We start from the raw sequence: 19,034 nt of genomic DNA, 5'->3' as shown, positions 1-19,034 counted from the left end.
TAACTGTAATACATTACCCTGTCTGGAAAACAACTTAGATTTATAGTAAGACCCTTCCATGCCTTAAAGATTAATTTAAATATTTCTAGATGTCCAGAAGTGTTTTACGCAGGAAAGATTTGCTCTCCTCTAATTATATTTCACAGGTAGGGACAAGAACAGCTTCAAGTTCAAGAGTTTTAGAGGCTATTATCTATAATTCATCTACTTGGAAGTAGGGAACCGGAATAAACAGTCTCTCTGCTTCAGAGACTATCAGTGCAGCTCCAAAGAGTATATGTCTTTGCTTAACAATTACTAGATGTAAATATGAAAAAGAACCTGCTCACGATCTCTCGATACACGCCTATGAATTCAGATTTTGAATTTCTGTTGATATCGTGCAGTTCCTGGGAATGGAGCCTGCTATTTAGGGTAGCAAAACATGGCCACTTCTGCCTGTGTTTGCTTTTTTTTTTTAATGTTTATTTAGTTTTGAGAGAGAGCACGAATGAGGGAGAGGCAGAGAGAGAGGAGGACAGAGGATCGGAAGAAGCGGGCTCTGCGCTGACAGCAGACAGCCCCGACAGTCACAAACTGTGAGATCATGACCCAAGCCAAAGTCAGACACTTAACTGACTGAGCCACCCAGGCACCCCTGCCTGTGTTTGCTTCTTAAATTAGGTATATTGCTTCCATTCTGAAGTTCTATCTCATATCTTACGACTATGTTTGATTGCATGATATGTAACAATTTCAATAGCTTACAGGTGTGTTTTGAACTTCCAGAATGGCGTCTTAGTGGAATTTGGTTTTGTGAATGGGCCTTTATTTTTGCTGGTCCTTGCAAACTGCCTTTCTCCTTACATTGGCATGAGCAGCCTCAGCGATCGCAAAGTAAGAGGGGGTGTGGGAAGGGAGGAGGACAAAGATGATTTTCTCTGACTTCAAAAATTAGAATTTTACTGCTGTATACACACAGGATAGTTCTTCAAGAAAAATGTGTCTACACATAAATTATGTCGTTGTTCTAGTCTCATTATAGATTCTGTCAAATGGTTAACCACAATGTCAAAGGAGTCAGAAAATTCACTATTCAACACCATGAAATTGCCTCACCTTTAAGGGAATCCTACTGAATCAACTCTAGAGGTGAAAGTGTGGTGCTTCTTGACCATGTGTTGTTATTTCACAGTTCCAAAAGGAATGTGTGTGTGTTTTTTAAATAGAGCGTCAAATATAAGATATACCATGTTTCTGAACTTTTAACAATACTTTTGTAAATCAAGCTTTAAAATTTTATGTTATTGTCATTTTCATTTATCTACATCAAAGAGTAAATCAACTCTACAAATAATCCGGACTTTTCCTGTTGAGCCAATGGCTGTATATTCCCATATTGGACATCAGATACTTAGAGACATGCCCTTCTCCAGTCACAGTGACACGGTGTTTCTCTGGGACGGTATTAGTTGCCTGAGGCCTGATTACCTAGACCTGGGTTAGAAAGTTACTGAAGCTCAGATTCACTATATAAAATAATACAGACAAAAAAAATTACAACATGCTATTTCTAAAATGTATTAAAAGTTTGTATTTTCGCATAAACAAAATACCTTTTCGACCCAACATTTCCAACCCTTCTGTATCCCTTCTGTTTCTTTATCAGCAAAAAACTCAGTCTCAGTTATGGATTTCGGGCCTGTGTCCTTCGGCATACTGGATTGGACAGGCTCTGGTGGACATTCCATTATACTGCTCGATTCTTCTTTCAGTGTATTTAATTAACTGCCTCACGGTTTTGGAAGTCAGATTCCCACTGGTGCTCATGTTTGCTCTTGTAAGTGATCATTTTTTTCACCAGGCCAAAATATAATAGAAACAAACATTCACTTTCATTAGCGTTGTATTGTTAACGAAAGGCGTGTGTGAGAAAATGGCCTTACACAGCCTTATGATCTCATTATCTCCCTGTTCCCCGTCCCATACGTGACCTGCCATCTCTAATCTTGCCACTAAATATATTGTTTGCAGGTGGTTTGCATAGTTGGTTGTGCAGCTTCTCTTATATTCTTCACGTACGTGATTTCATTCATCTTTCGCAAGAGAAGAAAAAATAATGGCCTTTGGTGTCTCGGGTTTCTTATTGTAAGTATCTATTCATACATATGCACATTTATATTAAATTTTTTTAAAGCTTATTTTTAAGAATTCAAAGTTAAGTATAAATACTTAAAATTTTTTAAATGTTTATTTACTTTTGACTGAGAGAGAGAGAGAGAGAGAGAGAGAGGGAGAATGATTGGGGGAGGGGCAGACAGAGAGGGAGACACAGAATGTGAAGCAGGCTCCAGGCTCTGAGCTGTCAGCACAGAGCCCAATGCGGGGCTCGAACTCACAAACCATGAGATCATGACCTGAGCCAAAGTCAGGTGCCCAACCGACTGAGCCATGCAGGCACCCCTAAATACGTTACTTAGAAGAGAATGGAATCACTTCTTTTGTACCTCCATTACTGTTGGACTGTGTTCATGGTTTCAGTATTTCCTGTTCATTTTCTCTCTCCTATTTCCATCTGTTCTTTGAGGTTTCTCTTTTATATCTCTGTTTCTTTGGAGAGAACCAAAATATCTGTAGAAACCCTGGCAGGGCTCACCTGAAAGACTAGATCACTTGGGACAGTCCCCTCATTTTACAGAGTGGGAAGAACTTAAAAGAATCACACCTGAACCCAAGCCTCTCAACTCAGTGTAGTTTTTCTCCTGAATAATTCTACTTATTAAAAAAAAAAAAGTGTGATAGGTGACCATATTGACTAGTAATGTAATCAAACAAATAAACATGGAAAAGTTTGATTAATAAATAAAAACATTTATTACATTAGGCACTCTGCTGTATTCTCTTCCCTATGCCTTGTTGACATCTTGAGCAGATATCATAGCTTTCTGACCATTTCAGATAGTAAAATAGCTCATTAAGATTCACTTAAAAGGCCAGCCAAGTCCAAATCATAGCTTTAATCTCAAAAGCTCCATCCCCAACCCCACTTCAGGCATGCCCTTAGTTTGGGGACCAGTGGTGAGAAAGGGAGCAGGGTCTACCCTTTTAATTTTTCTATTTGCTTCTGGGTTTCCCCTTCTCCTGTATGTGGGGACAGGGCAGAGGGTTTAGGGTAAAGAGAGCCAACATCTTACTTCTTTGGGGCTGGTACAGTCACAGTGGCTGGTCTTTGTGGGTAATATCCAAAGGTTTGGATTTAGTGTGGACGGGAATGTCACAAATACAGCCAGTTGGAGAATTCAGTATGCCGGCAGAGATCGTAAAGGCTATTAAATTGCTTCTTAGTCTCTAAGTATCCTCCTTGCAGTACCCAATCATATCATTCGTTGGGTCGATTTTATAAGTGCTTGTGCTACAATAGTCAAATGCCGTAACGAGGTAACGCCTCCTTAACTATTGGAATTAGTCCTTGATCTGTTTGGTTTTTCTCCCCTTATTCATCCCAATATAAAGGTAGGGTTGTCTGTTTCATCCTCTTATTTAGTCAGTTTTTGCTTTATATATTTTGAGACTACAGGTGACCCTTGAACAACATGGGAGTTAGGGGAACCAGCCCTCTGCATGGTCGCGATTATGCGTGTAACTTTTGACTCCCCCCCAGATGTATACTGTTGACTGGAAGGCTTACCGATAACATAAGCAGTCGATTAACACATATTATTATGTTATCTGTATTACATACTGTATTCTCACAACAAAGCAACCTAGAGAAAAAAATATTATTAAGAAAATCATAAGGAAGAGAAAATACATTTCCAGGACTGCATTTATTGAACAAAAAGTGCATGTATACATGGGCCTGCACAGGTCAAACCCATGTTGTTCAAACCCATATTTTATTTGATCATTCAAGTCTGGAATCATTAGGTAGTGGCCCTATTTATTCTCATAATGGCTTTTGGTCATAAAGTCGATATGTCAGATATTAATATAGGTATACCAGATTTCTTTTATTTAGCTTTTGCCTGGTAAATCGTTTTGCCACGGGTTTACTTTCAACCTTTGGGTGTCATGCTTTCGTGTCTGTTTGTTGCCAACTGAATATAGTTGGATTTTATTTGTTGTCATTTTTAAATTCAATCTGACAATCTATGCGTTTAATTTAATGAATTTCTTGTGATTGTTTATACACTTCAATTTGGTGATATCATTTTTTACTTCATGGCTTTGTATTTGTGATGTGCATTATGTGGTGGCTTATAGATGGCCATCATCTCTCAGAGACTTCCTGTGATCTTGTGTGTGTGTGTGTGTGTGTGTGTGTGTGTGTGTGTGTCTAAATTTCCTCTTATTAGGACAATAGTTACATTGGATTAGGGCCCACCTCCATGACATCTTTAATCTTAATGACCTCTTTAAGGACCCCATCTCCAAATACAATCATGTTCTACTGGGCTTAGAACTTCAGTATGTGAATTTCAGGGGACAAAACTCAGCCCATAATATCCTTGATTTTCTTTTCCCCATGCCAAACTTAATGGAGCCTAAAGTTAATCAATATCCTAATTACTTCCAACACTGTATTTTGGAGACTTTATGATCAATAATTGCCCACCCTACTTACATGATATTCTCTAGTGTTTGGTCCTCTCATTTTTAATCTCATAAATAAACATTATTATTTTAAGAAGTTAAAAAATATTTGTAGACACTTTTTGTTGACTGTCCACCATTCACACATGTAACTTTGTCTTTTTATTCTCATTAGGGCCATTTTTCAGTCTCATTCTTAAAAGTTAATTTTACTGCATATAAATTTCTTGGCTGACAATTATTTTCTCTTATCACCTAAATTCACTAACCTCTTGCTGACCTTTTTGCTATTGAGATGTATTGCTGTCTGTCATTCCTTTGTAGAGGATTCGTCTTCGACTACTTTTAAGGTCTTTGACTTTCGCACCTTTAATTTCATTACATTGTTTCTAGGTGTGGATTTCTTTGTATTTATCATTTTTTTCAAATGAATTTTGCCATCTGAATCTGTGAATTCATTTGTCAGTTCCAGGAATTTCTCTGCCAGCACCTCTTTAAATATTACCTCTCTTATGAAAGTGCGAATAAAATATTTATTTTTTGCTCCCTGGACTCTACTGAGATAGTATTAGTGTTATTCTCAGTCTGTTCTCCACATCTCTTAGCATTTTGTTCAAACTTTCCATGTCCTTGTCCTTGCTGCATTCTGGGAAATGCTTCAGACTCTCCTTCCAATTCACTTATTTTTTGATTCAGCTATTTCTGAGTTACGCTTAATCTTTGATCAACTTTTTAAAATTTCAACTTTGTTTTCTAAAACGATTTGGCTCTATTTCAGATACGTCCAGCGGTTTCTCATGATCTCTTGCTACTTGCTTTTGTGTTCTTTATTCCACACTTGATTTACTTATACATTTAATTTAAATAATATTTGTACTTGTTCTTTGACAATGATAACAGTCTTCAAATAGTTATAATCTGTTGTTGGTTGTCCCCCCCCCCCAAACTCCACCCCCCCCCAGCCACTTGTTGTGGCTGGCTGCTTTGTATATTTGAATGTTTGTTTGTTTGTTTGTTTGTTTATTTATTTATTTATTTTAGCTGGGTGCACATATTTAGTTGACCTTTAAGTATGGAACTCTCAAGATCTTATACTGGGGATATTTTCATCCTAGAAGAATTTTCGATTACTTTCGCAAGAAGTACAGTGTAGAGCCCATGTAGGGCATTCACCATCTTAGAGCGTCATGCCTTAATATGGGGGTTGCAAGGAATACCCCTAAAGAGGGTTATTTATTCTATACTTATTCTATCGAGGGTATTTGGAGGGAAGGACCTCTCAATCCCTGAACTGGAATGCACATTTGTTCCCTGGTCGCTCAGATTTAGTGTTTACTTAATAGTCCAAGTTAGGTTTCAGACTTTGTGTTTCCTGTCAAAGAATTCTCTCTTTTTCTCCCGAGACTAGCAGTGTATTTAAAGGACATGTGTTTTAGATGGCACGGGTAAGGTCTTTCAGGATATCTATTCTTCTATATTTCTACAGGTAGAAGTCCACAGCTAACTTTTAAAACTTCAGCTTTTGGGGCGCCTGGGTGGCTCAGTCGGTTAAGCGGCCGACTTCGTCTCAGGTCATGATCTCGCGGTCTGTGAGTTCAAGCCCCGCGTCTGGCCCTGTGCTGACAGCTCAGAGCCTGGAGCCTGTTTCAGATTCTGTGTCTCCCTCTCGCTGACCCTCCCCTGTTCATGCTCTGTCTCTCTCTGTCTCAAAAATAAATAAAAACGTTAAAAAAAATTAAAAAAAAACTTCAGTTTTTTACAGCAGTGAATATAGAATCCAGTTTATAGCAGATGGAAGAATAAATGTAGAATGGGGAAGTAGAAATAGGAAGTGTTTTACAACTCCTTTAAATGTAATGTTGTTGGTATTGTTTGCCAGAGGAAAGATCCAATGGAAGGATTCTTTTTATTTTTCTGATGTTTGGGACAAGATAGATGAGGTAATTAGTGCATTAAGGGAATAAGAGAAGAGAGGTAGGGTTATCAAAGATAAGTTATTTAATTGCATTTTTAGAATTAGAAGGTTTAACTTCAGTTTTTTATAACTGAAGATATATTGCTGCATACTTTGTTACAGCAGAACCTTTATTACTTATAAATGGCATGAACAGTAAATCTTCAAGGAGATTCTGATACAAGGTTATAAAATAAACTAGTGAACCTGTTTCTGTTTATATTGCTTTTTCCTCCAGAAAATGTTTCTGGTGCTTGTGGAGGAAACATTATTTATATGCGTTTTTGTTCTATCATCTGTTTCATATGTATGATGGCAGCCGACGTCATGTCCACTGACTTGATGTAAGGCCGGTTATCTTCCTATAAAAGTATAGCGGTTAAGAGTTTGGGCTCTAGAGCCAGACAGCCCCCGGTTTGAATCCTTGACCTAGCACTGAATAGCTGTAAGACACTGGGCAAGTCAATTCATTTATCTGACCCTCGGAAAATATATATAATAACCATAATACTTTAAAGGGTTAGGACTGACTTTTTCAAAGCACATTGACCATCACAGTGCTAGTCAACTGCTCATCAAAGTCCTTGGTAAACAGTAAATGCTCAGTAACAGCTTCTAGCCTCTTCTTGTCTTTCACCCTCTTTTATTCCTACAACTGTAGTAACTACAATACCACTCCACAAAGTGATTTGTATAAATTGAACCCTTAATATGTATCTTTTTTGGGACCCCTGGGTGGCCCAGGTGGTTGAGCATCCGACTCAGCTCAGGTCACATCTTGCTCACATATCTTGTGCTGACAGCTCGGAGCCTGGAACCTGTTTCAGATTCTGTGTCTCCCTCTCTCTCTGCCCTTCCCCTGCTTGGGTTCCGTCTCTCTCTCTCAAAAATAAATAAACATTAAAAAAAATTTTAAATATGTATCTTTTTTGATTATTTGATGAATAAAAACATAAAGATAGAAATCCTCCTGCCTTTCCAATATTCATTCATTCATTCATTCATTCATTCATTCATATTTATTGCATTTCTCTGTTACAAAGTGCCAGACACTTTGCTCGAGCAAAACGATCTTTGCAATCAGAGGACTTACATGGAATATGCAAAAGAAAGTGATTCTTATTCAAACCAAACCAAATCCTTCTTCAGAATGCCCCATGGATCTGTGGCGAAAGGAGAACTGGGTCCAGGGAGTCCACTTAGGAAACCACCAAAGTAGTCTGACTTGGGAATATGGGCTGCCATGTATGGTGCTGTCCATATTATTTTTCTCTGAGGATTTTGTTTTGAGTATACTTGACACGAAACGTCACGCTGGTTTCAGGTGAACAACATGGTGAGTCCACAAGTTAACGCGTTATGCTATGCTCTCAAGGGTAGCTACCCTCTGTCACCATACATCGCTATTACCTTACCATTGACTATATGTCCTCTGCTGTGCCTTTTATCCCCTTGACTTATTCATTCCTCCCAGGGTGTTTTCAACCTTTCACTATTCCTACCTTAGTGTCAAAATGGATAATTCTCATATCTTTCCTATTGCTTAAATACGGCAATAAATACCTCAACGTTTATTTTGTCTTTTTGTCTTTTAAGATTCCAAGTCATATCATTAGTTAATTCTAAATTATATGCTGGTGCTAAAAGCATATGAGGATTTTTGGTGATGAACAGGGTAAATAATGTAATATCCCTTTCTTTTGTTGTTACTCTCTATCCATATCAGATAGTGTGAAATCTTCTAGATATTTAAAAGATACTTATCTTTTAGATATTATAAACTTGTGTTTCAGTTGTAATGATAGTTTCTTGCTTCCTAAAGAGGAAAACCTAGCAATATTGCTATATATAAAGTGAAAATGAGAATATCTCCTAGGAAAACAGATTATTCATTTAAAAAGCTTAAAATATTATCCGACTGAGAAAATTAAAATACCTATGGATATTTTTCTTCTAGATTTCAATATTTTTACTCATCATCCAATCATCAGCCAACCCTGAAGACCCCAGTTTAATTCTATGCATGATTTCAATACCTTTCTACACTTTAATTAGATTCTTCGTACTTTTTATGGAGGTAAGCAATATTACCTACTGGGTGACTGGCCTTAACCACGTAGCCCATTAATGAAATCTTTGCCCAGTGTTGAAACAAGTATAAAATTTAGGAGTTATTCAATGCTGGTAAGTTCTGAAACTAAGATTGCAAAACTGAATAAAGTTGATGACTGTGCTTGAGTCCCTTTTCCTAAATATCAGATCACATGGGAGATGTGACATATTGCTCTCTTTGATTGCATGCCACTTAGTGTCAATAAATTGCTTTGGAGATGTGATTGGTAAGGGAAGGAAATCATGTTGCTACAAAGCACTTCTGGGAGAAACCAAGCGCTGCTGAGAATTTGGGGGCAACTGTTGATAAATGTCATCTACATCACAGTTCTGGACTTTATCACTCCCACTATAAAGAAATTTGCAAGTGCACTCCTTTTGTTTTTAATGTTTGTTGATTTATTCTGAGAGAGAGAAAGCACATGCGCACATGAATGGGGGAGGGGCAGAGAGAGAGGGGGAGAGAGAGAATCCCAAGCAGGCTCCCAACATGGGGCTCAATCCCACCAACCATAAGGTCATGACCTGAGCCGAAATCAAGAGTCAAATACTTAACCGACTGAAACACCCAGGCGCCCTGTGCAAGCACACTTCTTAATGAGCACCATGTGATGTATGAAACTATTGAATCACTGTATTGTACTCCTGAAACTAATATAACACTGTCTGTTAACTAACTCAAATTAAAATAAAAACTTAGGGGCACCTGGGTGGCTCAGTTGGTTAAGTGCCCAGCCCTTGATTTCAGCTCAGGTCATGATCTCTCACTTCATGAGATGGACCCCACATTAGGCTCTGTGCTGGCAGCGTGGATCCTGCTTGGGATTCTCTCTCCCTCTCTCTCTACCCCTCCACCATGGTACACGTGTATGCTCTCTCTCTAAATAAATAAATAAATATAAATAAACATTTAATAAAATAGAATAAAATAAAAACTTAAAAAATTTAAAAATCATTAATGCTAAATACTATTTTTTTAAATTTTTTTTTAACATTTATTTATGTTTTTGAGACAGAGAGAGACAGAGCATGAACGGGGGAGGGTCAGAGAGAGAGGGAGACACAGAAGCTGAAACAGGCTCCAGGCTCTGAGCTGTGGGCACAGAGCCCGATGTGAGGCTCGAACTCACAGACCATGAGATCATGACCTGAGCCGGAGTGGGATGTGCAACCGACTGAGCCACCCAGGCGCCCCATTAAATAGTATTTTTAATAGGAGGCAGCTAAAAAAATTCATCTGAAGAACGAATCAGAATTGCAAAACTATAGTCAAGGGTATTTTATTATAAAATATCTATTATAAAAAGATTGAAATAATGTTTGCTCTTAGAAGGTAATATATGTATTCTGCCAAGCCCAGGATCTCACATAGTGTGGACACTCACTAAATGGTAGTAATTTTTAAAATATCCCTTTTAGCATTTATTGGCAGAAAAAATAATAGATTCTTCTGAGAACATTCACTTTTAGTAAAATGAATAATGAGAATTATATACTCCCTCTCGTTTACCTATCTTATGGAACTGAGGGAAATGCAAAACTAAATGCAGTGCTTAACTTCAATAATTATCTTATTCTAAGACTTAACACATCTATTTCTAGCTATTTTACAATTGTGAAAAAAGTACCTATTTCTAGGTATTTTACAATTGTGAAAAGTCGTATTCTAAGACTTAACACGTCTATTTCTAGCTATTTTGCAAAATAGCTCCCGCTATTTGGTGTTTAACATTCTGATCAGTGTCGGCTGGCTTTTAGAAGGAGGTGAGGATAATGATGACAGAACTGTAACCAGAAAGAACACTGCAAGGCCTCTCAGTACTGAGAATGTTCATAGATGTTAGCATACATCGAACAAAATATGTAATATTTATGTGTCAAAAATAAAATCAGTCTAGATGAAAAAATAGAAGAAGAAATCTGCCAATCCCTACCACATACAACTGGAAGGCAGAAGGTGTTGGAGATTACAACCAAGGAAGGATGTCAGCTCATCAACAGACTTTAGTAACAGAGAACAAATTCAAGTTCAACGTTTGCATATTTAGTGCACAAATTTTATATGCATCAAGCAGAGGAAACTTCATTTAACTCTTGTGTTTCTTCAACAGGTATTTTATGTGTATGTGAGGAACTCGGAAAGTGTGAATGATGAAATAAAGGAAGGCAATCAGAGCATTCTCTTAACAATCTTAATAGTAAGAAAAATTTTCTACCTGAATGTGTATTGCCTAGGATTCGTAACTGTGTAATACACCTAGTCTTATTTAAATAATGGCAAATTTAAGTATCCTAAAAATACTCGCTCTTACTATATTCTATTATATTCTACATTCAAATATAATGACAGTAAAGCATAAGGATATTTTTCTATATGGAATCAATGACAGTATAATATACACCAGAAATACTAAAGGCTTGGTTGCTGTTTTTTTTTTTTTAACTTTTTAAGTGTTTATTTATTTTTGAGAGAGAGAGAGAGAGAGAGAGAGCACAAATGGGGGAGGGGCAGAAAGGGAGGGATGCAAAGAATCCGAAGCAGGCTCCAGGCTCTGAGCTGTCAGCACAAAGCCCAACCCGAGGCTCAGACTCACGAACCGTGAGATCATGACCTGAGCCGAAGCTGGACTGTTAACCAACTGAGCCACCCAGGCACCCCAGCTTGGTTGCTATTCTTCTACATTATTGACATGATATGTATCCAAAGACAATTTGGATTGCCTGTGGTGATTTATAAAGAATGCTATATGGCCAAAAATCATTTAAGTATGGATGAAAAAATAAACTAATTTGAATAATGAAAAAGAAAGGTGAAAAATTAAGTGGAATTTTATACCGGGAAAAGATACTGAGATAGAATATAAGTGTTATTTCTGTGCATATGGTAACTGAGGCAGAAAAGGGAAACAAAATGGATTACAGACCTTTTTTTCCTCTTAATGGCAGAAGAATAGTTTCTTGAGAGAGAAAGTTTCCCAAGTTTTTATAAATTCATAAAATTATATCCTTTTCCACACGAGTCTTTGTATATTGAACGTGTATCTTTCCTATTTTCTAAATATATGCAGAGATGTTACATATTCAATTATTTTTTTTTTCAACGTTTATTTATTTTTGGGACAGAGAGAGACAGAGCATGAACGGGGGAGGGGCAGAGAGAGAGGGAGACACAGAATCGGAAACAGGCTCCAGGCTCCGAGCCGTCAGCCCAGAGCCTGACGCGGGGCTCGAACTCCCGGACCGCGAGATCGTGACCTGGCTGAAGTCGGACGCTTAACCGACTGCGCCACCCAGGCGCCCCTTCAATTATTTTTTAATTAACCACTAACAAATCCTAAAGTTATACAGTTGTTTGGTTAAGACATATATTCATTAAAATGTGCAGCTCTGAGTGACACAACACAGAAACCCTGGGACCTAATGCTGTTACTGGCAGGCATCCTTCCATTGTTTATGATTTTACTTGGAAACATCTTAGTACTTAACTATGAAGCATTCTATTAACTGTGTAAAGTATTACGCGATCCCTAGTTTACTAGAGGTTTTAGTCTTCGTTTGCTTATGTATTTATCAAGAATGAATCTTGAATCTTATCAAAGGTGGTGTGTATCAAGAATAATCAAATAGTTTTACTAAATCTATTAAGATAATTAATGAATTTTATTTCATATTTCATATTTAAGAAATCTGTCCCTCTCTGAGGTCATTTAAAATTCTTTGATGTTGTCCTCTAAAAGACTTATATTTTCTTACCCATTTATGTCTTCAGTCACCCGCACTTGATTTTATTTCTGTGTTGTGAGGGAAGGGTCCTATTTCATTTCTGTCTTTAAAGATACTCGGTTGTCCAGAACTATTTATTGAAAAGCCTGTGCCATTCCATTGATATTCAGGAATGCCTCTGTTCATATATAAAATGCCCATGTATACAGGGTCTGTTTCTGGGATATCTATTCCAATTTGTATGCTTCTGCCAAATTCTTTGGATAGCTACTAGTTTGGTAGTGCTTTTAACTAAATTCCAGGCTTGGGGGCCTGAGTGGCTCAGTTGGTTGAGCATCTGATTCTTGATTTCGGCTCAGGTCGTGATCCCAGGGTCGTGGGATTGAGCCCTGCATTGAGCCCTGCATCAGGTTCCACACGGAGCAGGGAGCCTGCTTAAGAGTCTCTCTCTCCCTCTGCCCCTCTCCCCGGCTCATGCTCTTGCTCTCTAAAGTAAATAAAAATAAAGATTAATTAATTAGTTAATTAATTCCAGGCTTGAGGTGTTTGGGACCATTCAGATGATGTGAATTTGGGCTACAAATATGTGTAAAAGCTGGCTTCTCATTCTGTTTCACTCCCCGTGGTTGACACTCAAGGCAATTATCTTACAAACCTCCTGGGTGTTCTTCATGTCCTTCCCTAAGAGTAAAACCCTTTGAGACCCGTGCTTTATTAGTGAAAAGACCACCTATTCTACTCCTTGCTTGGAAGAAAACTCTAGAGTTGTGTACTTTCTCCTGTCTTCTTCTCCTGGACGTGCCATGAAATCTGAAGTTTGAAAACTAACTCCAGGAGCAGAGATGCTTTGATGTCAAGCCTACCCACTACATCCACTGAGATCGGGCTGAAAAAGCCCTTACTATCTTTTTTTCTTTTTAATTGATTATTTTTGAGAGAGATGGTGAGCTGGGGAGGGGCAGAAAGAGGGGGAATCCCAAGCAGGCTCTGCAGTGTTGATGCAGAGCCCAACGTGGGGCTTGAACTCATGAAACCCTGAGATCATGACCTGAGCCAAAGCCAAGAGTCTGATGCTTCACAGACTGAGCCACCCAGGGAGCCCAAAAGTTCTTATATCTTTAAAAAAAAGTCCCTACTATCTCATCAGCTTTTCTGTGTGTCTGTGTGTGTGTGTGTGTCTGTGTGTGTGTGTGTGTGTGTGTGTGTTTTAATTTAATGCAGGACTTTTAGGGTTTTTCCTGCTCCCCTATTGGAAGGGTTGGTTTGGACAAACTCCTGTCCAAAGTATTTTGTAAGATTTTTGTCAAATTTGTAAGAAAATAATCAAATCTTCCATAAGGAAAGGCAAATATTGTTCACTGAATCTGAATCCCATGATGATGCTAATTCTAATGTTCCTTCTTTACTTTTTAGCCATACCTTCAGAGTATCATTTTCCTTTTTGTCATAAGGTGTCTAGAAATGAAGTATGGACAAAAAACAATGAGGAAAGACCCAGTCTTCAGGTCAGGAGAACATTTCTTAACATCTGAGTATAATTTAAATATTTAATGTTGGTGATAGTACATTTAACATCAATTTATTATGATAGATGTACTAGTCAGTTCTTAGCAGGGCAAACTGGACATCGTTATTCTGGGGAAAAAATGAAAACCAAACCAACCCCAAACCACATTAGATTGAATGCAGGCATGCATAATTTCTAAGTCCTGGGTCTTAACAGATTTTAGGCAAGTTGAGTTTTGTTTGTTCCGTGCCTCTCTCTTAGCAGTGGGGAAGCACCAAAGTTTGTTTTTCTCCTGCCGAGAGCAAGTATCAGTCCCTGAAGAGGAGACGTGAGGATGAGCTGGTGCGTTCAGTATGTGGGTGGACCGTTTTGGAAAGAGAAGAGAAGCCAGTTCTGGTGATCACTGATGATGTAATGTGAGCACAATGTGGATGAGGCAGACGGGAAACACTGATGAGTGTGCATCTGAGGGAATTTAGAGAGCCCGTTGACAGATGGAATAGAAGGTCTTAAAGACAATAATCAAAGAAAATATTTCAAGAGACTTGGCTACCTACAGAAGGAATCTTGTTGGTAGTAAATCACTTTTTTTTCTCTTAAAGCCAAGGATAGTCATTTAAGTATAGAGGCTTACGTACGTTCTCTTGATAAGGTGATACAGCTAGAATCGAACGGTACATTATTTCATTTTCTCTGTAGGATCTCCTCAAGAAGTAGGGAAAATCATCCAAACCCAGAAGAGCCAGAAGAAGAAGATGAGAATGTCCAAGCTGAAAGAGCGAGAACAGCAAATGCACTCACTACTCTGAACCCGGATGAGGTGACAAGTGTCTTGACCCTTCACAAAACTCTGAGCTCGGTAGCTTGTCCTGGAGAGCTGAACTCCTGGTTTTTCTTTTCGCAACTTGGCTTTGTTTCTGTGACATTGCGTGTGTATGTCATATTTAAATCGCATCTTTTGCAGTACGCATCCTATCGTGACTCCTCTAGTTTTCTCTTCTTCGGTTTTTTGTGGGTCTTCACCGGCCACGTCTTCATGCGTCACTGCAATTCAACACATTCTCCGATATTTTTATCAACCTTAACAAAAGTTCGCGTCTTCTGCAAGACTTGCAGTTTCATTTTGCCTCATCTCGAATTGTGACATTAGTAACGGTAATCAGCAGGTGAATTTACACCTAGTTCATTTCAATAAGAAATGAACCAGAGGGGTGCCTGGGTGGCTCAGTCGGTTAAGCGACCGACTTCAGCTCAGGTCCTGATCTCACAGCTTGTGAGTTCAAACCCTGCATAGGGCTCTGTGCTGACAGCTCAGAGCCTGGAGCCTGCTTCAGTTTCTGTGCCTCCCTCTCTCTCTGCCCCTCCCCTGCTCACGCTCTGTCTTTCTCTGTCTCAAAAATAAATAAACAAAAAAAATTTTTTTTAAGAAATCAACTAGAAATTAGTGCCAAGGGCATAATGCAAACATGAATTTGATTAGGAATTGGTTTTCTCCGTGGTTGATAAAGTAATCTTCATTCATGAACATACATTTAGGCATTTCATTTGAAAGAAAGAGGCTGAATTATCACTGTCACAAAATCTGGTTAGATTCACAGCCTAGGACATGAAAGATAAAACATGAATGCACAAAATATCTGAAATTTAATGGGAAAATTATGCTTTGTCATGTTTTCCAGAAACCACTCGTAGTGGCAAGCTGTTTACACAAGGAATATAAAGAGAAAAAGGAACATTGCTTTTCAACAAGAAAGAAGAAAATAGCTATTAGAAACATCTCATTCTGCATTAACAAAGGTTTGGATAACGTTCCCTTTATTAGAATGTTCCTTATTATTTAGATTTGGGACTATGAAAAGGGGGAAAATTTCCATTCTTTGAGACTGTTCACCTATCTTGGTTAACAGATAATTATAAAGATACTTGACATGTTGGCAGAGAAACAATTTCTGTTTCAAAATCATGTCCCAGTTCAAATGGTGAGAAACCCCATCTTGGATCAGGAAGACCAAACCATTCTACTATAAATCCAAAGTCTTTCCATTCACACTGTAATATAGAAAATTACAAAGGGGTTGTTGGAAGATGTTCTTTTGTTTCGAAATATTACTAAGCTAAGTGAATTTAGGCTGGTCAAACTTTGAAGTACAAATCATATCGTCAATGACGACTCTGTCTTCCAGGTGAAGTGTTGGGGTTGCTGGGACACAATGGAGCCGGTAAAAGCACTTCTATTAAAATGGTAACAGGAGACACAAAGCCAACTGCAGGAACGGTACGTGACAAGCTCATTGCCAGGGGAAATTTCATTTGCAGTGTCAATATCATCCTCATATTGTTCTTTCAGCAGATCAAATGATTTTTGAAAATGAGTAAATAGATGAAAGATTTTACAAAATATCTCTGCATGCTCAAAAAATAGTGAAGCTCAATGGCCCCTTTCTTTATTCAAGTATAATTAACATACAGCGTTATATTAGTTTCAGGTGTACAATATAATTATTCAACAATTCTATATGTCACCCAATGCTCATCACACTAAGTGTCCTCTTAATTGCCTTCACCTATTTCTTCGGTCTGCACCTCCCTTCTGGCAATCACCAGTTTGTTTTCTGTATGTAACAGTGTTTTTTTTGTTGTTCTCTCTCTTTTTCTTTGTTTTGTTTCTTAAATTCCACATATGAGTAAAATCATATGGTACTTGCCTTTCTCTGACTGACTTATTTCACTTAGCGTGATACTCTCTGGGTCCATGCACATTGTCACAGGGGCAAGCTGTCATTCTTTTCTGTGGCTGAATAATATTCCATTTTATATATATATATATATAATATATATAATGATATAATATATTAGTATATAATGTAATGTATATGTAATATAATATATATTATTAATATATTAATTAATATATAACTAATTATTTTAATATAATGTATAATGTAATGTATATATAATATAATATATAATTATATATATGTAATATATATTTAATATAATATAATTTATATTCCATTATACTATAATATATAACACTATAATATAATATATAATGGAATGTATATTTAATATAATATATATGTAATATAATATATTCCTTTATTTATAATATGTATATATAATATAATATATAATATTAATATATGTAATATATATTTAATATAATATAATATATATTCCATTATATATAATATATAACACTATAAATATAATATATAATTGGAATGTATATTTAATATAATATATATGTAATATAATATATTCCTTTATTTATAATATATATGCTGCTATAATATAATAATATATAATGGAATATATATTTAATATAATATATGTATTATAATATATATTATAGAATATATAATTTATTATATATAATACACAATGTAATATATAATATAATATATAATATACATAATGTAATATATAATATAATATATAATTCATTATATATAATATACAATGTAATATATAATATATAATGTAGTATATATAATATATCTAGTATAATATGATATAGATTCCATTATATATAATATATAATGCTATAATATATATCATATAATGCATTATATATTTAATATAATATATGTAATATAATATTATATATATTCCATTATATATATTATAGCATTATATATATTATATATAATGGAATATATATAATGGAATATGTATCTAATATAATATAATATAATATATATTCCATTATATATATAATACATATAATGATACAATATATATAATTTTATATATATATATATACATATATATATATATATCATTCATCTGTCCTTTCTTCTTTACCCATTCATCTATCAATGGATACTTGAATTGCTTCCGCATCTTGGCTATTGTCCATAATGCTGCAATAAACATGGAGGGAGGTGTATATCTTTTTGAATTAGTATTATTGTTTTCTTTGGTTAAATACCCAGTAGTAGAATTACTGGATCATATGATAATTCTATTTTCCATTTTTCAAGGAGCCACTTTTATCTCCTTCAGTAGAGGGAGGATTGGAGCAAAAGCTGGATGCGGATCTGACTTTCCTTGTTCGATGCAGGTGGTTTTAGAAGGCTACAGAACATCTCCAAGGCAACCGGAAGATGACACCGTCAAGTTCTTGGGGTACTGTCCTCAGGAGAACTCACTGTGGCCCGGTCTTACGGGGAAAGACCACCTGGAGCTGTACGCAGCAGTGAAAGGAATGAGCAAACAGGAGTCTGCTCTGAGTACTTCTCGGTACAGAAGGAAGCTTTGTGGAGGGAAGACGGGAGGAACATGTCATTTCCTGATTAAATATGGAAAGGAGATCATAAACAAGATCTTCTAATTTTCACGCAAATTAAAATGACTGAAAATCTGAATAAGAACCAAATCATAAGTTTATGCGTTTGTGATGATGTTAATGGTCCTTCAGCCTACTGTTTTCAGGTGGATGGTGCTAAGGTTTTCTATATTGTTGGTGTAGGTACAGGTGCCTTGTGTATAAATCAGTGTCGGGTTTTTTTTTGTCAGATTGGTGGAAGCTTTCAAGCTCCAGGAACAACTTAAAGTGCCCGTGAAGGACTTACCCCAAGAAGTAAAGAGGAAGGTAGGTGGGGGGCTGAGTGTTACTCTACGCACCCCACGGGTCGGTGCCAGACACGCTGTTCCTCTCCTTCTCGTTCCAGCTGTGCTTTGCACTGAGCGTCCTGGGAGACCCATCGGTGGTGCTTCTGGATGAGCCATCCACAGGGGTGGACCCCGAGGGGCAACAGCAAATGTGGTGAGGGACATCAGATTACGTAGTATGAGTCTGGAGTTACTATTCTTTCTACATTTGCTCTATTTATCTTTGATGCTCACATTGTCTATTATTTAATTCAGTGAAACTTAATGTAGTATTCAAAATTCCCCAAGGAAGGAAAAATAGACATGTTAAGAATCGAATAGAATCTTGAATGTCTTCGCTTGGATTTTCTTTTTCTTACTCTTCTTCCTCTGCCTCTTTTTTCTTTTATTTTTCAGCTGTTGAAAATCCTACAATGTGATGTTTCTCTGTACTCCAGCTTTTTTAAACATTGTTTTACTCACTATTTCCCAACTTTTCATGCTATGAAGCCAATGAATGTTGTAATATAATTACATAATGCAGTACAATTTTTGTTCTTTCTCTCTAGA

General features: G+C 36.8%; 1 protein-coding gene across 1 annotated transcript in view; it reads left to right on the top strand.

The window, feature by feature from the left end:
- ABCA10 (ATP binding cassette subfamily A member 10) overlaps positions 1–19,034 on the top strand; it is a 71,576-nt gene that overhangs the window by 46,961 nt on the left and 5,581 nt on the right. The window contains 12 exon segments of the mRNA XM_030296414.1: positions 769–876; positions 1,649–1,819; positions 2,014–2,127; positions 8,484–8,603; positions 10,750–10,836; positions 13,775–13,866; positions 14,568–14,688; positions 15,548–15,665; positions 16,052–16,143; positions 17,935–18,113; positions 18,390–18,465; positions 18,545–18,639. Coding sequence (XP_030152274.1) covers positions 769–876; positions 1,649–1,819; positions 2,014–2,127; positions 8,484–8,603; positions 10,750–10,836; positions 13,775–13,866; positions 14,568–14,688; positions 15,548–15,665; positions 16,052–16,143; positions 17,935–18,113; positions 18,390–18,465; positions 18,545–18,639 — 1,373 coding nt within the window.

Source organism: Lynx canadensis, chromosome E1, assembly GCF_007474595.2.
Source record: "Lynx canadensis isolate LIC74 chromosome E1, mLynCan4.pri.v2, whole genome shotgun sequence".
Classification (NCBI taxonomy): Eukaryota; Metazoa; Chordata; class Mammalia; order Carnivora; family Felidae; genus Lynx; species Lynx canadensis.
This window is presented reverse-complemented; position numbering and strand designations above follow the sequence as displayed.